Source organism: Lynx rufus, unplaced genomic scaffold (genome assembly GCF_022079265.1).
Source record: "Lynx rufus isolate CCGP_SWC_20201006 ecotype Redwood Valley unplaced genomic scaffold, mLynRuf1.p SCAF_12, whole genome shotgun sequence".
NCBI classification, from domain to species: domain Eukaryota; kingdom Metazoa; phylum Chordata; class Mammalia; order Carnivora; family Felidae; genus Lynx; species Lynx rufus.
In genome coordinates this window covers 65,654,593-65,677,478 of record NW_025814826.1, presented here as the reverse complement: position 1 = coordinate 65,677,478, position 22,886 = coordinate 65,654,593, and the positions used below count along the sequence as shown (strand labels likewise).

General features: G+C 47.9%; 2 protein-coding genes and 1 long non-coding RNA gene across 9 annotated transcripts in view; 1 reads left to right on the top strand and 2 right to left on the bottom strand.

Moving 5' to 3' along the window:
• Window positions 1–12,178, top strand: part of AGO2 (argonaute RISC catalytic component 2) — a 113,435-nt gene extending 101,257 nt beyond the window's left edge. For 6 of the 7 annotated variants that reach the window (XM_047074231.1, XM_047074230.1, XM_047074236.1 and 3 more), the window contains one exon: window positions 119–12,178. In XM_047074231.1, coding sequence (XP_046930187.1) covers window positions 119–227 — 109 coding nt within the window. In that variant the 3' untranslated portion in view covers window positions 228–12,178. The remainder of the gene's footprint in view (window positions 1–118) is intronic. The other variant, XR_006961152.1, reaches the window with a different exon arrangement.
• On the bottom strand, window positions 11,284–13,265 carry LOC124507839 (uncharacterized). Its single transcript, XR_006961153.1, has 2 exons — window positions 13,129–13,265; window positions 11,284–12,304 (listed from the first exon to the last, which is right to left on the bottom strand). It is a non-coding gene; the product is annotated as an uncharacterized LOC124507839 (long non-coding RNA).
• A 3,803-nt stretch (window positions 13,266–17,068) lies between these two features.
• On the bottom strand, window positions 17,069–20,041 carry CHRAC1 (chromatin accessibility complex subunit 1). The gene is made up of 3 exons (XM_047074229.1): window positions 19,827–20,041; window positions 18,397–18,523; window positions 17,069–17,710 (listed from the first exon to the last, which is right to left on the bottom strand). The coding sequence occupies exons 1-3, from the start codon at window positions 19,971–19,973 to the stop codon at window positions 17,592–17,594; spliced, it is 393 nt and encodes a 130-aa protein (XP_046930185.1). The 5' UTR covers window positions 19,974–20,041; the 3' UTR covers window positions 17,069–17,591.
• Between the last annotated feature and the right edge of the window lie 2,845 nt (window positions 20,042–22,886).

Below are 22,886 nucleotides of genomic sequence, written 5' to 3'. Positions count from 1 at the left end.
GTCGGGCGCCCACCCGCCGGCGTCTTCCCCGCCGCCCGGCGGCTGCGTGGGCGCCTCCCCGGGTACCCGGGGCACTGAAGGCCGCGCTCTCTCTCTCTCTGTTCCCCCGCGCCCGCAGTGCCGAAGGAAGCCATACCTCCGGGCAGAGTAATGGGCGAGACCACCAAGCCTTGGCAAAGGCGGTCCAGGTTCATCAGGACACGCTGCGCACCATGTACTTTGCTTGACGTGTCGTAGTGTTTACGATGGTGTACGGAGTTGGATTCACATGAGACCAGCTACACTCAGACCAACAGATGCCCAGCCCTTCCGTGACAGCCAGCATCGAACATGAGACGTCATCGATTTTCGTAGATTCTCCATCTTCCAGAATGCCTTCCGTCCCGGATTTCAGACTTGGATTTTGAACTGCAGACCTGTATGAGACCCCATTGTCGTAGGAAGTATGGTTTGCCAAAATCTAGAAGCTGCTTCTTAAAATAGAGTCCCGTGTTTCCTAAAAATCTCCTAAAACCAGTCTATGAACTCAGGGCTTTAAAACATTTTTAATTTATTTGGTCATTCGATTTACTTGTTTTTAATACGTGATTCTCTATGAAATTGATGGGCTCAAACTAGCTGTGAACGTTCTCAGAGAGTGGAAGCAAAACACAGAGCACGGCAGTGGTTTTAAAGCCTTGAGCGTTGTGACGGGGTCGCTGACGTCTACACCAGAGTGACCCTAGTGCGCTCCTGACAGGGCTCACACAAGCTCTTCGGGGCCGAGGGCAGGTGGCCCGCCGAGGCGCCCACGGGCGTCTCGCTCTGTCACCACCCGCCTCTCACTCAGCTTGAAATAAGGAGCGGGGGCAGAAGACGGGCCATGTGTGTTTACAACATTTATAGGTCCAGAGAGATTGGCAGACAAGTGCCATTTTAATAAAAATTTATTTAAAAAAAAAAAAAAGAAAAAAGACAATATGCCGACAGTCTAATCGTAAGATTTGTCCTATAGGACTGTGACATTTATTTTCCAAAGTTTCTAAAGAATACGGGTCTGTGGTGATAAATACAGTACAATCCTTTTTCACTGTTATGTCTTTAATGTAAGAGAAAAAATATATATATCTGGTTTGCAGTATTAATGTGATAGGTAGATGCTGTTTTTCATTTTATTGACTATGGGGTGCTTATTGTGATCTGTTTAGCATATCAGGAGTGTTTTGGAGCCTGGAGACTGGACCGCCTCGTGTGGTTCTCGCGCTTACGTACAGGAGTATGCAATTGACTCAATGTGACCGCGACCCGCCTTCCCCGCGTAGATTGCGTAGCCTGTACCTTGGGGGGCACCGAGCGCGCACGGCAGCCGCTCGCCGCCACCCCACCTCCCGCCCCCGTGTGTTGCTCAGCCGGTTAAGCACAGATGGAATGTACTTATTCTTCCATTCCTGGAACAGGTCCACGTGTCGGAGTGCACTTCTCTCTGCGTCTGGTTCTCTGTTAGACGAGTCTCGTAGGATCTATGCACTGAAACGCGCAGAGAGCCGTCGGCGGTGGCTCCCCGTTGGGCGCGAGGCCAGCGGCCCGCGACGGAGCCTGCCCGCGGAGGTGGCGGACTGCAAAGCCCGCAGAAGAGATTTGCATTCTGGGCCCCAGACGCGGGTTTGCCAATCTAGAAACCGTCGCACTAAGCGTGATACCACGGACAACTCCGGAAGGGTAACAGCAGACGATTCTGTGCTAAGTGGGCTGTTTGTCCTCGTAGACAGTTTTTAAAACAAATCAAATCCACGTTCAGTGTAGAGATTCGGGGAAGGAGACGAGCCCTTCCCCCCCCCCCCCCAGTGCTGCTTTGTGCTCTGTAGGCTTACCCCTCCCTGCCGACGGCCCTCCCCGGACCCCCTCCCCGACACTGACCTCTGGCCCTGCGGTGGGACGGGGGTCCCGATGGGCTGCCTCTTGCTGGAGACAGCACCCCCACCTCCATCCTTGTCTGCTGGCTCGGAGGGGGGAGGGGCGACCACAGGCGGGGCTGTGACCGACACTCGGCCTAGATTTTGGCGGCGATGACAAAGGGGCGACTATTGTTTGTGAAGATATATACTCAGAGTGGTGTGTGCGTGCGTGTCTGTGTGTGCATGTGGGTGTCTTAGTAATGGCGTTAGCCTTTTCTTGCTGTATCTTTTTTGTTTTGGGGGTTTTTTTGTTTTTTGGGTTGGTTGGTTTTTTTTGTTGTTATTTTGTTGGTTTTTGTTTTTTTGTTTTTTTTTTGTTTTTTTTGTTATTTTGGTCTTTTTAAATGAACAGAAGCCTCTGCTCTAAGAAATGTTGCAATTCCCTGTCCTTTTATTGGCAAGTGGCACTTTCTCCTATTTTCAGAAGGATACCAATACACTCTTGGCTTAAATTACCAGGAGCATCCAAGCTAAGGAGGGAATCTCTTCACTAATACACCTTCGAAATCTGAAATTAGGTTAGTTTTCAGCCATGTTTAGGGTCATCTGGAACCGTGTGTCTCAAAGGCTTGTTTCTGCGACCTGCCACAGGGTCCTGGCGGTCAGGGCAGTGGCGGTGCTTGGTAAAAATGCAGACCCCTGAATCAGATTCTCCAGAGCTGGGCTGGGCGTCTGTATTTTGTACCTTCAGCCGGGATTGCGGGGCTGCCTGAAGTCTGAGAACCCGTGAGGGAGAACTTTCTGAAGAGTAATCTCCCTCGAGCACCGAGGGCCCAGCCCGGGGGAGCCCTTTGGCAGTGTGGGCAGGTGCCTTCTAAGCTAACGCCTAGGAGAGATCACAGGCTGACAGAAAATTAGACCTTTTTTTTCTTTAATCATTTGAAGGCAAGGTGTTCCTTTTCGTGGGCATAGTACTTCGAGAAAGGTACTTTGTACAGCCCTATGCTAGTTTTATAAAACCTTTCATACTAAAAGCATTAACAGACCAAACGTCTCCAGCTGGGTTAGCTGCATACCTTTGTACACATCTGATGATTCAGAATTCAAATGGCTGTAGTTACAGTTTCTCAGGTAAATAATTGTTTTCCCAAATTTCTACCAATCCCCCCGTTATTAGGATCAGTTTTGAGACAGCGTAAAACCTCAAAGTGCAGTAGACTAAGTCTGAGCCCTGTTCATGTGGAAGCCAAAAGGGGCCCTCGCCCGTCTCTGACTGTGCTTGCACCCCCCGCCCCTGGGCTACCTCGGCCCTCGTGGCCCCAGATTCCCAGGGGAGCCCCGTCCTCCACGTGCGTGCGGTCACCGGAGGCTCGGGGCCCGTGTGGACTCGAGTGGCGTCCGCTCGCTGGTTTTGCCCCGCCCCACTGTTAAGTAAGGTGTGCCTTGCTTTAAGCAAACTGAATGTGAAAATTATGATGTAGAAATCTGGATTCATTAAAGAGGAAAACTAGGATTTATCTCGTCTCTTTCAAAGAGGTCTCCCAATGAGATTCTTATACTGGTACTCTTCCTAGTAGATTTTAAAATGTTCGCTTTAAGAGAAATGACTGTACCCCCCCTCCCTTCCCAACTGTTCTGCTCGCCCCGCTCTCGCCCTAGTGACAAAGCAATGAAGGAAACCCCGGGGGAGCCGAGGGCGGCCGCTGCTTTGTGCCCGTGCCCCTTGGGGACGCTGAGATTCCAGCCTGTTTGTGTGCTACAAGCTCAGAATTGCCTAGTGCGGATACGTTATTGTAAAACTGGGCATACCTGTACTTTTAGAAAGGGACTGTTTGGTTTGGGAGTTGAGAAATCTTCACACACACACTTTTGATACGTTATAGGGTCTGCTTTTACTTGTTAACGTGATGTCGCTTTCTGGTGGTGTTCTCACACTCCCGTGGATGAATGTTTGCACTCTAGAACCACAGGCGGCCCCTGGCCCTCGGTGGGTGGGGGTGGGGGGGGCTTGCCCGAGAGGGACGTGGTGGCAACGGAGTGATTTCCCTGCTCTTTTGAGGTTGGCCGGGGTCCCTGCTCTGATGATGTTCACCCTGGCTGCGGGGTGCTCATTGGAAAAGACCGTGTAGTTCAGTTCCTGCAGCGGGGTGCGGGGTAGTTTTACTGATGTCATATTATATGTTATTTTTATTGTTGGTAAATGCAAATGTTGCTATTTATTTTTTTTCTTTCTGCTCTGGTTCGATTTGGCCGATGTGGATATCCCAGTGCATGTGGTACCTGATGGATATGCTAGCAGTTTCTTTCCCCAACTTTTATAAATTGCCTAATGTTTACCTGCAAGTTTGCCGGATGATTTTATTTTTGAAAGCCACAAGTGTAATTTTTCTGGATGAATTGTTTTTCTTATATATGCAGCAATGTAATTTTACATTGATCTGCAGGGTGATTTAAATTTTATTTTTACAAGGCAGTTTTTCAGTCAAATTATATATTTGATACAATATGTTAAGGGTAGACCAGCCAAGCGTCCTGCAGTTGGGACACCAGACTGTCTCTGGGGGGCCTGGGGGGCTGGGACGGCTTCTCTTGGTTGCTTGGCATCATGGAAGCACTTGGCTTGGTTCGTGGAGCCGTCAGGATCTGGATGTACTCCTTCAACGGGACTTTGATCTGTTGGACAGTTAAAAGGATTTTTCATGGGCATTTTCCTACACCTAAGGCAGTTCCATTAGGAGGAGCTTTAGAAGTTGACATAATCCAGACAGTGGACGATCCCAGTGGCCCAGACAAGCCATAGAAATTTCCCTGTGACCTCTCTTTGACTCATCTCTCACGCTCATGAGAAAAGGAATGTACAATAAATAGAAACTTCCTCAGTGTTCGTACGCCTCACTTTCAGAATGCAAATAGTTTATTTATATTTTAAGCCCTTCCCCAAAGTAACCAAGAATCTTCTCCCTCGAGCTGCCCTGCCTGCGGGTTTCGGCTGCGGTGACGTTCTCTTCAGTGTGGACACGGTGCACGTGTGACTTTGTAATGGGGCTGTCTGTGTTACACACACACGCTGACTCTTTTGTAAGGAAGATTTTCAACTCAGAATAATTGCACTGATTTTTTTGACAACTTCCTTTTTATTATGTCCAACTTTGCATCTGCTGTACTTGTTTGAAATGATTGTAAATAGATGTAGGGCCGCAAACGTGATAGGAACGCGACGTGTCGCTTTGTTGTAGGGTACTGGCACGTTTTCAGTATTATGTGTTAGAGTCGCGTGGACTTCACTCTGCCTCTTTAGCCTTGTGTCTGCTGACCATTCATGAAGGACAAATTAGCCTCGTTTTCTTGTTTTCCAGAAAGGAAGTTTGCAGTTTATTGAAAGGAGAGTATGCTCTCCCGTTGAGGTCTGAAGATTTAACTTTAAGAGGGTTAATTATAAATCCTTTGAACGCTCTCTTTGGTCTAATTCCTGGTTGTTTTTCATGGCTCCTTAAAGCATTTTCTTCCAGTTCCATCCAGCATCTGACAGTTCGGATCAGAAGCATCTGTGTGGCCAATGTTGCCAGACGGTGAGGGCCTCCCTCACTTCTCTTTGGTCAGCCATCATTTTAAAGCCATGAGATCACTGTTGTGTCAAAACCGTCATTTGTGGCTTAGCCCGTCGATGCTGGAGAGACCGGAGATCCAGCGCTGTTCCTTTATGCCTTGTGACGTTGCTAGATGAGAAGTATGTGCTCCAGCCCACAGCCCACAGTGTGTAATTGTTTGCGGTCAGGCTACCCAGTAAGACACACACGGAGCTTCTAGACCCAAACCAGTCACGAATGTGTGTCAATGTAGCGTCGATGCCATCGTGGTGCCCTCCGTAATGCTTTTTTGGTTATGTTTTGCCATTTTATTGTCTAAAGTGAATGTATTGGCCTAGCCAAATCACTACAGAAAGTGGTTTCTGAATACGTTTTAGTTTAAAAAAAAGTAAATAAATGCAGATAAAGGCTACCTCTGAATTCTCAGTAGATTCGTGTTTGCTCTTAAGCGTAGCTATCCACACTGAAAATAGCCAAAACGTTGCCTGAATAAACTGAATTGTGAACATCTCTCTCTCCAGTTCTGGCTTGAAAACGCGTGTGCCATACTGTGACCCGTGGGCAGTCCCCTCCTCCCCCTCGGAGGTAAGAGAGGCGGGCCGGGACTCCTCGGGGCTGCCCGGCTCCGTTTTAGGACTCGTTTTAGGACTCTAAGCAGCCAGCACGAATGAAACGGAAGAGCCTCCCGCACCGTCCTCCCAGGCTGGCGGGAGCGCCTCCGTGCGGGGCTGCGTGCAGCGAGACCCTGAAGCGGCCTGTGGTCCTGGCCTTGTGCGCTTCCCTGTTTGCTGTGAGAAAGCACTCTCTTCTCTGCTTCACTTGTGAATGGGTTGAAAATGGCTCCCTCTGCGCTCTCCTCCCTTTTTATACGCTCTGTAAAATCACAAAGGTGCTTAAACACCGACTCTTGTGCAAAAATAATCCATCTAAAGTGGCCGTGTGGTCGCAGGAGACAGTGCGGTCGTGATCGGCCTTTGACCTTGGAACCTTGAGTTACCGTCACTCCCTACTTAAAAATGATCTACGGTTTAAAAGCAAAATGTTCTGTCCGAGTCCAAGGCCCTTTGTTTGACCGGATAAGGGCCCACAGCCAGCATCTTGAAGTCGGAGTTCCCAGGGCCCCCTGGGTCATCTGACACTAACTCGCTAACTCGCAGGCAGTCTGTCCTGAGAGTCTGTCACCTACCGCTCTGAATAGCCCTCCCTGTGATTAACCACTTTGCTGCCAGAACGTCCTTTGCCCACACGCTGCCGTGGGTCAGTCGGGGTCGCCCTCTGCCCTCTTCACCTCTTGTCTTTAGGCTCGGTAGGTTCTCTCATCTTTGAAGGTCCGCATTTGCTGCGAGACCCCTCCGTTGGTTTGCTCTTAAATTGTTGAGGGACGGGCGGGCGGTTTTGCGGGAACGGACGTCTGGGGGCGTGGAGGTTGCTCTGCTCGCTCACCGGACGCTCATCAGATGCTGACTTTGGCGCAGAGAGGTTACGCGTGTAACATGACCTGGCAGTTTTTGCCTTTAGCACTGTCATTTTGGGTTTTGATGCTTTTCTCGCTGCGCGGCTGCTTTAATCCTGAAAGAGCTAAGTGTCCTTTGCGATCTTTCTACGAATGTTTTGTAATGGCGCGACTACACTGTTTTGTAGACACAGCCCTCCCCAAGATGCGTGGGCGCTCAGCGCGGGCACCCTCAGTGTCTGCTGACCTGCTGCTTCTGGAACTGCTCGGGCGCTCTGGGTTGGCCTTCTCTTCGACCAGAATCCCATTCAGGGCGTTTTCAGGGGACACCGCACGGCAGCCCACTCTGATTCAGTAATGTGAACTGTTGAACTCAGATCTGCCCATGAGCTCTGTGCATAAATGTCTCCAGAATCCCGGGGTGGGCCTCTCCCGCCATTTTCACGTTCATGAAAAATTATTTTAAAAGAGGGAGCTGAAGACTACTGGTGCTTTTGTTAACACTTTTCTCTTACTGGTTGATGTGAAAGAGTTAAAGCTAAAACACCAAATATTAACTCTTCCTCCTCAAGTGTCTCCAGGAACTAGATGTTGAGGCCACCCTCGTTAAGCACCTTCTGAATCAAGGTCCTTCAAACCGTGAGTCGATCCCAAGACCAGCCTACACCATGAGGCCAGGGGTGCGGTGCAGGCCAACTGCGTGGCCCCTTGGCACCACTTGGCAGACCTCGGTGCTTGTGTTGGGGAGCCGAGGCTCCTTTGAACTCTAGAGACTGTGGGGACAATCGGGGGGGGGGGGGGCGGGAGAGGGCAGGTCCCTCTGACCCAGGAAGTGGGTGGCACCAGGCCTTCCTCTGGTCTCCCTCGGTACCCGACTGAGCATGTTCTGGAAGACCCAGTCTCAGCCTCTGTGCCTTTAAAAGTCCGGTCCTCAGTGTCCTTTTGGAATCGCGTTGGGGCTGCGTTTTCATTGGGAAGTAAGCCTGGATCATTCCACAAGTCAATCATTGACCTTCTGCCTTTGAAGCTGCGTTTGCTCCTCAGCTCCTGACTTTGTAAACTGTGATGCCCGTGCATACTGTCTCACGTCGGAAAACGTTAGGTTCTTGTAGCCGCAGGATTTCCTTTCCAAGTCCACGTCCGCGGCGGGGATTCCGGGAAATGCGCGCAAGATCCATCTCTTTTAGTCAGGCGTCGACCATAACCGTCAGCAAGACCTGGTGGTTTGTCCCCTTAGTCGCTTGACAAGACTATTTAGTGTCATGGAACTAGATTTTTAGAAAAGGAATTGGAATCGTGTCTCTGGTAAATTGCGCGTGAAGTCCTCAGACGTAAGGTGCTATTCAGTCCTACTGTCCTTCTCTTGGGACGCTTTTCGTTAGCGTTGCTCTGTTTTGTGCGGTGTGCGGGGAAGCTGCTGACTGGGGTGAGCCGTGCATATAGGACTCCCGATGCTGACATACCTAAAATGCAGTTTTTAATCTCTAACTCGTCCAAGCCAGGTTTTGAGCAGTTTCTTGGCTGATGGTCTAATGACAAAACACCTTACCCTGTCCGGGATGATTTTATTGCTTTCAAGTGGGGGAAAGAACCCAATGCTATTTATTTTGAAAATGCATAGAAATCCACCCTTACTGGCTCCTCTTGGCCCTCCCTTCTCCCAGTCTCTCCTTTTTGAAAGGCAGTGAGTGGTCTTTCCCTCGGCAGAGGTGCTGGCTGCAGAGGGGAGGACACATTCAGAATTTCGGATCTTCTTCCAAGGCAAATGCACGCGTGACTAAAATCCTGAGAGTATATAGTGTAGCACTAAATGGAAATTTGAGTCCTGAGTTTGATAGTGGTTTTAATGTAGTGGCTGAAGGTATGAATTCATGTTTTGTAACTATAGAGGCAAGTGAGTTTTTACTTTTTAAAAAGTTTTAAGAGAATAACTGTTAAGTTTCTGTGCAGCAAAGTGGCTAATTACTCATTAAATACAAGAAAAGAATGTAGTGTCTAAATCCAGATTTTTCTTACCTCTGATACACTTCAGATTACTTACCTAATATGTATTGAGGGGTTTTAACCCTGAGTTTTATCAACTTTTCTAGTTTTATTTTATTTTTATAAAATAATTGAAAAAGAACCAAAAATGAATTCAGCAGTTCCATAGGTAGATCTTGCCCCTTCTTAATTTTCCCCCCACAATAAAACATTTTAGAAGATATTTTGAATCCAAATGTATTGTGACCATTGAAAGTTTACTATTTTCTAAGCAGCTGAGCAGCTACAAGGGCCTCGTTTCAGGCGGTACTCTGCGTATTGTCTACGGACTGTTTATACCTGTGCGGTGGGTCTATGTGACGACGTCTTGTGCTTGCAATAGAGAAACCGTGCAGTGCTGTTTTGTAAAACTGAAAGTTCCTGTACAAACTAGTATTTATATACATTGGCCTCTCTGTATAATTTCTCATTTGCTACATGAATTGTACAATTAATTATAAAATTATAGTACCTGCTAAATACAATTCGGAGGCTTACGTCCTTGTCTTTTGTTCACTACCATTCCGTGTGTTTTGAGGATGTCCGATGCCTGCATGACGCGAGGTGGTAATGCCACTTTAAATCAAGCCTTAATCAGATGTTAAAATTGTAAGTTTCAGAGTATGCAAAAATATTAGGCAGGGTGGGTTTAAACTGTTCAGATCAAGATGCTATATCCTAAATCAACCAGTCTCTTCTCTGGAGTTACAAAGGGAAACTTTCGGTGATCCAGATCCCTCTCTCGCGCTCTCTGGTCTGGCGTGGCCGTTGCCACTGCTCGATGAAAACGGACCATTGTGCATTTCTGTGGCAGTCAAAATGACCTATTCTGAAAGTCTAGAGACTTTTTCAGGGTTACTTTTAAATGTTTGTTTTTTTTTCCCTCCAGTCTGAGATTTATTTATGGCAAATGGAGAGTGTGATTTGGGCATGAATCTTACTGAACCTGCTCACGTTCTAAGCTTTCTTCAGGTAGTGCCACCTGCCATCGCTTCCGCATAGGATTATCTGGATTTTTGTTTTTGTAAAAGCATCTTAAACTTAGACATAAAATGGAGGGGACCCAGCTTTCTTTACAATGTGGATCTACCTCAGTTAAACAGTTGGGTGCTATTTACTAAGTCTGTCAAATCAAATTGGAAAAAGTAACCAAACAGCAAGATATAACTCCACACAAAGCTTGAAATCATAATTTCCGTTTATTTAATCTTTTTATTTATTTTGTGCCTTTTGTGTTGAATCCTAATGCATTGAAAAAATCAGTATGAAATTAAAATTCTTACATTGCAGGTGGGGAGAAAAGCCCAATTGGCCATGGAATTTGATAGGTTGCCCCCAGCCAACAAGTAAGGTAGAACTGAAATCCCAACTGCCCTCTTGTGAAAAGAAAAGAAAAAAAAAATTATGTCCAAGAGCAAATTAACATTTTACAAACAAATTCCAAACTCTTCTATGCATGTACTTAAAGCTCTCTCTTCATTTTCTGTGCCAATGAAGGGGCAGCCAAGACAACTCCCACGCACTTAACTGTTGCGGGTTTTGCCATCTGTGCCCCTTCCCCCCCCCCCCCCCCGCCACCTCTGGCGTATTTTATACATTTATTTCATAAGCAGCAAATGGACTGTTGTCGATTTCGTCTCTCCTGGTGGAGGTGTTGGTGGCCAGGGGGGAGCCGGAGGAAGAGGGGGGTGCGGGAGCCACTGAAGTGTGGGGTGGGCCGTGGTGGGGTGGGGGGAGGCCTGCATTCAGCAACAGCCCCGGGGTTGCCCTGAGTTAGGCAAGCTTTCTGGCAGGTGAGAAAGTTAAGGTAGGAGATCGATGACTTTCCATGCTTTTATATTTGGCAGTTTACAATTCTAGACTTTTCCTACTGTGGTGATCTTTTTTAAACTTAATTGTTTGGAGGTAACACAATATTTTGGAGTCTTAAGAATTTGATTTTATACCAATAAGAAATAAAAATTAGGGATCTTTCCTGTATAGTTTTACTATTTTAAAGAGATCTCTGAATTTTACAAGAGAACCAACATTCCTTAGTGGCAAAACTCTGAAAGTTGATTTGGGAGGCTTTTTGCTGCAGGATCTCCAAAAAATGGGATGATTCTAGTTAAATGTTCTCATTGTTGAGCGTCCATCGGGTCAGTACTTGAGCTCTATTTTGTAGAGTCGCTCATCCTTCGGTATGCTGCATATACAGATCGGCGCCGTTGCACTTTCTCAGTGGTGAGAAACGCCCCGCAATTGGCTCACCAGTAAGCATTCTGTTCTTTCACCTAACAAGAGTACTTTGGGGCAGGTGATTAAATTTATATAGGTACCTCAAGAAAAAGAACCTGAATATGCTGCATTTTGTTTCTTTAGCTTTTATATGTAGCATTTTGTTTTGCTCTTATCATTTTGTTTAGATCTACGCTTTTTGGACCCCAATAGACTGTTGGACGAGATTTTAAAGTGACTCTTGTCGGGATACAGGATCCTTTGTTTTTGTCTTTTCAACTTCAGTATCTGGTTCAAAGGTCGCCCACCATTAGTGCTACTTCACCCAAATGCACCTGCGAAAAAGGATACCGTGTGCGTAGGCAGACAATAATGTTCCCAGTCCTTTCTGTTCATGCTGCTTCCTTAATTCTTTTCTCCGTGTCATCAAGAGGTTGGATGACTTGTTTCTAAGGTCAGACTTAAACATCTTGGCATCTTAATGGCTTCAACACAGACCTCACAAAATTGCCATTGAGTAAGTAGCATGATCCTAAAGGAAGCGCTGGCATCAGGCAGCCGGATGGATCTGGTCTCGGAAGAGCCAGTCTCCGCGTCTCTCCATCCCCAGCCCTCACCCTCACCCGGCAGGTGGGGAGTGGTCTTGATGGACGAAAGACAAACTGGTGAAGAATGCCAAAGGCTGAGACACTGAGCATCTATTGTCACGTTCAAGCTTAGCTGGGTCCTTTCGAGTTTGTTTTACAGCTTACTAGGTTAAGTAGTTTGCACTATTTTTGCAATAAATTCATGGAAAACCTAACAGTTACTTGTTTTGTTTCTTACTGTGTGTATATAAACTAATACTAAAAGTTTGGCATAGTGTTTTTTCACCTCCTTACATAACCCTTAACATGCACAGAATGCTGTAAATCTGATAAAATATGATGTGAATGATATTTTATAAAGTTATTTTGTATGGTGTCAATTTTGTTTTGCCTCATAGTATGTCAGCAAAAAATAAAATAAAATTCCTCATATTTACAGCTGCCTCTCCCAAAGATTTTCAATTACTCACAGATTTTATTTGGGCACTATCTTCGGTACGGTGTAAGATTCCAGGTTTCCAAGGTGGGAGCACGCCTCCAGTGATGGACGTCCAGAGGCCTAGTCTGCAAGTATTGGACCAATTCCTTGAACAACATATCCAGAAACTCAAAAGGGCTAAGCATCAGTCCCTGAGAATTCGGGTTTGGGGATGAGAGCCACAGGAACGAACTAGAAAAACAAATGCGGTATCTAGGGGGACTGGGGTGTTTCTACTCTAAATGCCATGAGAAAGGATGAAGTCAAAAGCCGCAGAACTAAGCCCCAGGCAAATGCAAGCCCTGAGATCCACATTGTGTGGGAACCGTAACTGACCACATCCAGGTGTCTCATCCTGGTGCGTCACAACCCCCTCCACCAGGCTAGGGTGACACATACTGCTACAGCTCTGAAGGCCCTGGTGGCCTTGCTGTGGGCTGTTTGTGACTCCCACTATCTGTACCCTCAAGAATATATGCTGTTGGGAAAGGAGGGCTGGACTTAAAGCCAAACAATGGCTGAAAACCCTAGGATACACGTACATTGGTGCTAAAGCAGGCCAAGGTTTCGTTCTTATTTTCTGATTTTTAAGACTGTATTAATTACAGAGAATGTAAAAATTCAGATGAACATAAAGATGAAAATTTTAAATTATTTATAATCACAACACGGATAGGGATTCTTAAAACTTCTGGTGTATTTTGTTCCAGTCTTTTTTTTTTTTTTCCTTCCCCTTTCCTGGCAAAATGAAGTTCTTCCCACTACCTCCTGCCTAATGTATCCAGGACCCTGTACTTCTCACTGACTTACTATCTAAAACCACCCACTGGCCCCGGGACATCTAGCTGCTACTGGAAGAATGTAAGAAAATGATGAGAGCTCTATAATCTCTTAATCAATATGGGCTTACCTTATTACATTCTTGCTGTTTAAGTCTCACTTTATTGACTGGCCAGAAGCATTATAGTCACGAACTGACTACAAAAACATAAGGATTAAAACTGTAATGATGGGGCGCCTGGGAGTCTCAGTCGGTTAAGCATCCAATCTTTGATTTTGGCTCAGGTCGTGACCTCCCTTGCTTATGAGATCAAGCCCAGAGTCAGGCTCCCCACTAACAGTGCAGACCCTGCTTGGGATTCTGTGTCTCTGTCTCTCCCCCTCTCCCCTCTCGACATTTACATGCTTTCTCTCTAAAGAAGTAAAATTTTAAAAACCTATGATGGTGAGTGTTACATGAATTAGGAAATAATTTCAGAAAAGCAAGCTGCTTGATCAGGGTGTTTCTGCTCCACAGAGGACGGGGAGCCCACATCAAGAGGAATGGAAGGTTAAGGTAGGAAAACTACAGCATCTACAGCAGAGTAAGATCAGTGTTCGGGGCCTTGAATGCCAAGAATGTACACCACATAGGCGGGGAGAGACGATCCTTTCTAAGCTGCATGGCCCAGTAAAGAAAGCAGTCTGGGATTTGAATCCCATGCCCACCACCTCCTAGGTATGTCCTGCACTAGTGCCTTGACCTGACCACCCATTCCCTTTGTGAAACGCGGACACTATACAGTTGATGGGAGGATTCGATGAAATGTACACAGTATTAGAAGAGGCTTGGGTCCCGACAGCTACTTGAACATTTCTGACCAGGAAAAGAAAAATCTTCACAAATCTGTTTCGATAATCTGTTACCAGTATAGAAGAGGAAGAGGAAGGAGGCTGCAGAGATGAGGAAACCAGTGAGGAGGAGGCTCTCGGATCAGACTGGCACACGACCCAAGGAGGAGAGCTCCCTGAACTGGGTCGGAAACGCTTAGATGGGTTAAGAATGTTCAGTTGGTTGAACACAAACCAGTGAGTATTTTTCTGGGGGATTTCTTAAACAGCATCGTGTCCCGAAGGCACAGACACTAGTGGCCGTGCACGGCACTTAAAGAGATACTCAGAGATCTTTGTGACTTTGGGTTTGATGACAAGTTTTCAGATATGATCAGAAAAGCATGATCCCCAGAGAAAAAACATAAAGTGGATTTCCTCAAAATTAAGAACTTCTCATAGAGATATCATTATTTCTGCTCTTTGAAAGATGCTGTCAAGACAAGGAAAAGACAAGCTACACATTGGGAGAAAATATTTGCAAATCACATAATCTAGCAAAGGGCTTGTTTTCAGAATATATAACATTCTCAAAACACAACCAAAAGAAAACCCAATAAAAAGATGGGCAATTTGGACACTTTACCCAAGAAAATACGGTAAATGAGCAAATACTAAGACGCTCAACATTAGTTATTAGTGAAATGCAAATTAAAACCTATACCCATTAAAGGGGCTGAAATTTAAAACAAAAACAAAAACAACCTACCAAGTTTTGCAGAGGACGCAGAGCAAGTGAAACTCCTTTACTACTGATGGGAATCCAAAATGGTACAGGCACTTCACAAGTTTGGCAGTTTCCTATGAACTTAAATACGAATTTCACTCCCAAGTGTATACTCAAGCAAAGGGACATCTTCTGTTCACCTAAAACCTGCACACAAATGTTTCTAGGGCTTTATTTGTAATCATGCTGGAAACAACCCAAATTGGGAATTATGTGTTGGCCTGGGGAATGGATAAACTACTGTATATCCCTAGCGGGGGTGGGGGGCTACACAGCAATAAGGAGTGGGACCAGCAATAACATGAACCCTGTGCATTACACTTAACAGGGCAGAGCTGGGTTCACAGGCTCTGTACTCTAGAATTCCATTTCTGTGACATGGGAAAGACCGGTCAGCAAACCATGGTCTGTGAGCCAAAGCCAGCCCACTGTGTTTCTGTATGGCCCATAAGCTAAGAATGGTTTTTACATTTTTAATGTTTCAAGAAGACCAAAATAATATTTCATGACCCATGAAAACTATACAAGATTCAAATTTCAGTGTCCAGAAATGGAGTCCCACTGAAATATGGCCATACTCATTACTTTATGTATTATATATGGTTGCTTATATTACAATAGCCTAGTTCAACAGTGGTAACGAGATTATATAGCCCACAAAGCTGAAAATGTTTTGGTTTTGTTTTTGAGAGAGTACAGGGCTGGGGGGCAGGCAGAGAGGGAGGGTGAGAATCCCAAGCAGACCCGACGCAGGGCTGAATCCCACGACCCTGGGATCATGACCTGAGTATAAATCAAGAGTTGGACGCACAACCAACTGAGCCCCCCAGGCGCCCCTAAAATATTTTCTATATGGCCCTTTCCAGAGTAAATTTGCTGACTCCTCTGGGTAAAAAGGATAGCTCAAGGGGTTGCCAAGGTAAAGGGCTGGAATGAATCTGACCATGAGGGAATTTGCAGGATGACAGAACTGTTATATCTTGTGATTACACAACCCTGAGTTTGTCAAAGCTCAGAACGGTACACCAAAATGTGGGTTTCTAAAAATGTTTAAATAGGGGCGCCTGGGTGGCTCAGTCAGTTGAGTGTCTGACTTCGGCTCAGGTCACGATCTCGCAGTCTTTGAGTTCGAGCCGTGTTGGGCTCTGTGCTGACAGCTCAGAGCCTGGAGCCTGCTTCAGATTCTGTGTCTCCCTCTCTGTCTCTGCCCCTCCACCACTCGTGCTGTCTCTCTCTCTCTCTGTCAAAAATAAACATTAAAAAAAAAAAAAATTTTTTTTTTTAATTGAGCCACCCAGTTGCCCCTATTGGTTAAGCGTCTGACTTCGGCTCAAGTCAAGATCTCATGGTTCATGGGTTCAGCCCTGCATCAGGCTCTGTGCTGACAGTTCAGAGCCCGGAGCCTGCTTCGGATTCTGTGTCTCCCTCTCTCTACCCCTCCCCACCACGTGCTATCTGTCTCTCTCAAAAATAATAAACATTAAAAATTTTTTTTTTAATTTTAAACCAATTTTAAAAACAAGAGAACAGAAAACATCAGTAGTTACCGGAGGATAAGTGAACGGGGCTCTGAGGGTACAGAAGAATATTGGGGGGATAGAACTGTCCTACATATTGATTACTTACATAACCAACACATCAGATGTTAAAGGATGACTTTACTGGATGTAAACTGTAACCCAAATCTTTAAAAAAGAGAGACAAGAGACAGCCAAAAATTTACCCTACTGTCAAAAAAAACAAACAGAGCTTATGGTTTTCTCTCATGAACAATAAAAACAATTACTTTGTGTGTAATGAACAATAAAAGGAGAGTTTTCTTTTTTTTAAGATTTTCAATATACACAGTATTTTAAAATGTTTTTAAGAAATGGGGCGCCCGTGTGGCTCAGTTAAGCGTCCGACATCAGCTCAGGTCATGATCTCACAGTCTGAGTTCGAGCCCCGCGTCGGGCTCTATGCTGACAGCTCAGGGCTTGGAGCCTGTTTCAGGTTCTGCATCTCCCTCTCTCTCTGTCCCCTACCCCTGGCCTCTCAAAAATAAATAAATATTAAAAAATTTTTAAATGCCTTTGCAGAGATAATTAAACCAAATACAAAAAATATTAACGAGATTTTTTTTCTCTGGGAATAAAAGTGTTAGAAATGCTTTTTATTTATTTTTTAAAGTTTATTTATTTCAGGAGAGAGAACATGTGCACAAGTGGGGGAGGAGCAGAGAGAGAGGGGGAGAGAGAGAATCCCAAGCAGGCTCTGCACCGCCAGTGTGTGCCAGACGCGGGGCTGAAACCCACAAACCGTGAGATCATGACCTGAGCTGAAGTTGGACACCCAACCAACTGAGCCACGCAGGCATCCCAGAAATGCTTCTTTTTAAATTTTGCGTACGTCTCAGGTAACAAGCAAGGCATGAGAACAACAGAGGGCTCTAAATCTAGTTCCACAAAGCATTTACTATTAAACTATGTACAGCTTCTAATAAAGAAATTTATTTTTCAGTTAATAAAAATGCAGTATTTAAGACAAATCGTCAAATTTTCAAATGTAACATACTACCCATAAACTATATTTTTAGCTCAAACTACAGCTAGTTGTTTACAACAACTAATTTCCAAATAGTCATCTATGAATTTACACAACTGATACTTAGAAGCTCTTTAAAATCTCTCCGTAAATTAAAAAGTTAAGCCAACTTGTCTGCCTCTACAGCTTACCCGCGGCAGATGAACCAGGCGTGCCCGACTGCACAGGCAGCTTTCTTGGTACGCCCTGCCCCAGGCCTGCAGCGTGCGCCCCTCAGGGAAAGGCTGCTGTCTGGGTTCCTTTCCTGTTGGCCATCTATGGTGTGGGCACATCACGTGCCCTGAGGCAGCCAGGAGGGCATACAATGTACTTGAAGTCTCTGACAACTGAAGAGTCTAAAGTCACGTGGTGCTGTGCTTACTCCAAAGCAATGGTGCTAATCCAGGAGGGCGCTCCGCAGGCTGACTTTGGGTTTAGGACTCTGCTTCGTCCCCATTACTTCCATCATCCGTGTCATTCTCCTCGTCCTCTTCCCTCTTCTCTTTAAGCATTTTCAGATATTTACTAGCTAAAATCTTCTTTGGTAATATATCTTAAAAATATAAAGCTGACATCAGCAATTGGTTTTGGCAGACCATGAACACAGCAATGCAAATTTCAAAATGTGCAAGTCCCTGCTTTGAACTCTAGAACAGGTTCCAAAACACGACAGAATTCCGACCCTGCCTCTGGGTGACAGCGCAGGAAACCAGCGCTGCCTCCTGACTAACGCCAGAGACCTGTTTCCTTTCCACGGACTGCAAACCATGGGCTCCTATGTGCTGGTAACGACTGGGAGCAACCCTGTCCTACCCACCTGAGACAGGCCGGCGGGCCCCGGGGGGATAGATTAAAGCTCTTTTATTAGCTGTGGCCCACACAGCTTGTTCTGCAACAACAACTACTAGTTTCTCTGTTTCTGGGGCCGAGCAGACCAGCCCAGAGTTCTCCCTTCAGTGGTAAGGAGTCAGCCAGGCTCCCCCAGCCACCCAGCCAGCCAAACATCCTTGTGCAGGTTGTTGACTTCACTATCATTCTAGGTGAACCACATTACAAACATACTCTGACAAAACTAAAAATGTCTTCCTGTGCCAGGTCATGGTAAACTTTGGCACCTGGAGAAAGCAGCAAAAAAAAAAAAAAAAAAAAAAAAAAAAGTCTATTTCAGTGAAAGCAGGGGGAAAAAAAGCTGTAAATCACTACATCTGTTTTAACCAGAATGTTTCCAAAGCTAAGTACCTGCAAGAAACTGAAAAGTTTCCGATTCCTCTGCAGTATTTGATAAATCACTGTAAGTGAGTGCTTTCCTTTCTTTTCCATTGCCATGTCTGTAGGAATAGGTGGCTAGATACTGAACAAAGAGTTCCTAAAACAAAATGAAAAAGTGAAATGAAAAGTATGCTCTGAAAATTTACCGCAGAACTTAATTTTTAAAATTACATTGTTTAGATGACTGCGGATTACCTGGGTTTCTCAAATTACAGAAAACTACTGGGGAAAGGAGAAATGGGTCAGAAAGAAAGCAAAGGTGTATCAAAGTTGGCAGGGAAGCAGGCATTTCCCCTAAAGTCATTTTAGCTTTCTAACTCAGGGAAATTTTTTTAAATTCAACGATGGATTATAATTATGTGAAAACTATAGGTTGTTTTAAGGAGCAAAGGACCATTCAAAAATTCTGACTCAGGAACACATTTTTAAAATACAGCGTCTAAGGTGGTGGCGTACGACTGTAATAGTCAAACAACCTGAAGCTGAGAGTTGACCACCTTTCCCATTTTGCCCAAACACCTTCCCCAAATCAACAACCTGGACGGAGCCTCTCTCTTCCCCTCCCTCTAGGTTGGTGGGTAAGGAATGAAAGTGCACAGGGAATCTAAGTATCCCAGCACCACGTGCTGATGGGACGACTACCCGCCCCCCGGGCTCCGGGATCAGGCGGGCAGAAGGTCTCAGCTCTGCCCCAGCACCCTGCAGGGACACCGCACTGAGACCCCAGGGGCTGCGCAGTCCAAGGCAGGCTTAAGCACGGCCCAGTGCAGTAACACAAAGCGTGCTGGAGCACTACTGTCCACACTAAATCCAAAGAGACCCTGAGCCACCTGCACCTAGAACGGCGCTGGCACCACGGGCTGGGAAACGGAGGCCGGCTGTGGACGGGGGATGTCCAGCCTCGCTGCGCGGACAAGGTGCGTGCGTCGTCGGGCTGCACCTCCAGAACCCTCTCACTGAACCCTGAGGAACCGGGGCCCGAAAACCACGAACAGGGCGGAAGCGGAAGAACGGAAGGTTTGGGGGCCCGGAGTGCGGTGATGCGCGTGGAGAAGACGCCACAGGAGGCACGCGTCAGGTCGCGTCAGCCAGCGCCACCACCCGGGGCCTCGCGCAGGGGAAGTCGGGAGCGGCGCGCGGGGAACGGCGGGAGTCGCGCGGTAGGCGAAAGGCACGCGAGGCAGGACGGGAGCGACGCGGTGGGCGGGGCGGTGGGCGCGAGGGCGCCGGGCGCTGGGGCGCGCGCTGCGAGGGAGGGGACAGGGCGCGCGCGCCGCGAGCCCGCGACGGGCGGGGGGGGGGGTGGGGGGCGGCACCGGCAGCGCCGCGGGGCGGGGCCCGACGGTTCCGGTCGCCCCCCCCCTCCAGCCGCTCCCTCCTCCCCGCGCGGCCCGCCTCACCGTGGCTTTGGCCGTGAGCACCAGCGCCTCCTGGTTGATGCTGGACACCTCGGGCGAGCTCTTCATGATGACCCGGATGCGGGACAGCGGCAGCGACACGAGCCGCTGCTCCCCGCACCTGTCCCTGCCCGCGACCGCGTCCGCCATCTTCGCGCCCCTCCCCGCGGCGGCCGCCGGACCCGCCGCGAGCGAGGCAGGCGGCCTGCCGGCCTGGCGGGTGCGGGAGCGGAGGCCCGCTGCCCCGTGGGAGTTGTAGTGTCGGGGAGGCGCGGCCTCGGGGGCCGGCAGCCGCCCTTCCGGGGCAGAACTACAAACCCCGAGATGCCGCGCGGAGCGGGCGGAAAGGCAGCCGGCGGGGCGGTGCCGCCCAGGGCCGCGAGCGGGGCTTCCCGCCAGATGCCCGCGCGGTGCGGACCTGGGGGCGCGGCGGACGGAGACGGCCAGGGAGCTCGGCGCGGCTGGTGGCCGCAGCGGCCCTCGGAGACGCGGGGACGGGGTACCGTCTTCAGAGCTGGGGAGAGAGCGCACCTTCCTGGGAGGAGGAACAACACACGTGGAGGCCCCGAGGCCGGAGCCGGTCGGGGAAGCTCAAAGGGGCCGATGTGCTGCAGTTGGACTGAGCGGGCAGCCAGGGGCTTTTATTCCAGCAAAAAATGGGAAGGGGGTGAAAGCTGTCAGAGGGGTGATGGGATACGTCTCAAGTGTTAACAGGATCCCTCTGGCTGCGGACTGTTGACTAGCCCAGGAGTAGTTAGTTGCAAGGGCGGAAGCAAAGAGACCAAGTAGAAGGTGATTGGAGGTGATGAATAAGGTGCCAGTGTGGCTAAGGTGAAGTGAGCTGAGAAAAGAATAGCAGGAGGCAGCCCGGGGCCAGATCGGGCAGGGCTTTGTAGATCATGGAATTCTGTCCACCTGAATGAATCCGGAGGCCCTGGGAAGAGTTAAGGAGGTCCCCCTTAATTTCACGAAGAACAGGACAGAAGTAGGAAGGCTGCTGCTGGGACAAAGACGATGGTGGGTTGGGCTAGAGTGAGGTGGTGGCAAGGAGTAGGTTTGGGATCTAATATGAAGACAGCCAGCAGGACCTGCCAGTGAGATGTGGAGCCAAAGAATGGTGATGCCATGTTCCAGAACGGGGAACACTGCCAGAGGAGCAACTTTGGCCAAGAGCTTTGCTTTGGAGCAAGTTAAAGTTGCGGTTGCCTGTGAAACACTAGTGGCAGTGTTGAGCGGATAATTCAACATTGAAGCCTGGAGTTGAGGCCGGAGCAGTTAACTTAGAAACCAGCACTGTCTGGGTGGTAGTTAAAACCGTGAACTTGAATGAACATATTTAGGAGGAGGGTGAAGATAGAGTGGAAGGATCTAAGGACTCCAGCCTAGGGTGCTCCCAACATTTCAACATGGAGGAAAGAAGGAAAATCCAGCAAAGCAGACTGGAAAAAAGTGGCCATTAAATAGGAGGAAACCCAAGAGATTGGGTGTCCAGAAAGCCAGTTCAGAGGGTGCCTGGGTGGCTCAGTCGGTTAACCATCAACTCTGGACTTCAGCTCAGGTCACGATCTCACGGTTCATGAGTTCAAGCCCGACGTCAGGCTCTACGCTGACAGCACAGAGCCTGCTTGGGATACTCTCTGCCCCTCCCCACTCATGCTTGCATGCATGGTCTTTCTCTCAAAATAAATAAAAGAAAAGGCGTTTCTGAAAGGAGAAACTGGTCAACTGGGTAGAAAACGGCTGGGAAGTCGAATAAGATGACTGTCTTACCGCTCACTAGCAGTGTGACCCCACTGCTGAACCACGGGGTCCTAGGAAGCGTGGAAACGCCTGGCGTAAGTTCCGCGCCCTGACAGTGATATTCCACCCGGCACCACCTCCCTCTCGGGTCAGCCCTGAGCAGCAAAGGGGATGGAATGAGAAAGGCCGTTGTGAACTAGAAAGCATCCTCCAAAAGTCTAAATTACCGTGTAAGGTTTCAGTGTTCCTGCTGCAAGGCCTTTTCACCCCAAATCAACTTTGATTTCAAAGTTCATATAAAAAGGAGCGCGTGGCCGGCTCGGTTGTGGAGGATGCGGCTCTTGGTCTCGGGGTTGTGAGTTGAGGCCTCACGTGAGGCTGGGCGTGGGGCCTACTTTTTTTTTTTTTAATTTTTTTTTCAACGTTTATTCATTTTTAGGACAGAGAGAGACAGAGCATGAACGGGGGAGGGGCAGAGAGAGAGGGAGACACAGAATCGGAAACAGGCTCCAGGCTCTGAGCCATCAGCCCAGAGCCCGACGCGGGGCTCGAACTCCCGGACCGCGAGATCGTGACCTGGCTGAAGTCGGACGCTTAACCGACTGCGCCACCCAGGCGCCCCTAAAAAAGTTCACCTACAAACAAACAGTCTAGGAAATTCAAAGCACATGTTGTTTCACCTTTCTGACTTCAGGGCTGTTCATCACTTAGGTAATGATCACGAAATATAAAACTTACAGCATGTTTCTACGAGTTTAGTAAATTTTGAAAACTGCTCTTTGTCCTTCCCGTAGAGGGGGACCCAAGACCAGGTATCACAGATGTTCCAGATTACTGATCTTAGTGGTATTAGGAAAGTTTTCGCATCTGCCTTCAGCCATAATGACCCAGTAATTTCAGCACCTGCTATGTGCTACGGATTTAGAAGGTGAAGGCCGAGGATACAAGGATGTTGTCTTCACCACTGTCACCTCAGGTCTTGGTCCAAATACATGCCAGGCACTGCTAGGCACGGAGGGGCAGCCAGTGAGCACACAGCTCTGGTCCCGGCTCTCCCAGAGCTTGCTTTCAAGTACAAGGGAGACAGAAAAGAAAAAAAAAAAATAGGACCCTCTCCTATGGTAAGTGCTCTGGAGAAACCCGTGTGAGTGGCAGGTAGCCTTTCAGAAGTGAGATCTCTGCTCCGTGTGAAGAGAAGGGGACAGCCAGCAGTGCAGAAGGGCTGGGGCAAAATGAGCCCCCCCAACAGGACAGCCTGCGGGAAGGACACCCGAGGAGGAAGATCCCTTGGCAAAATGGGGGAACTGAAAGGCCAGTGTGGTT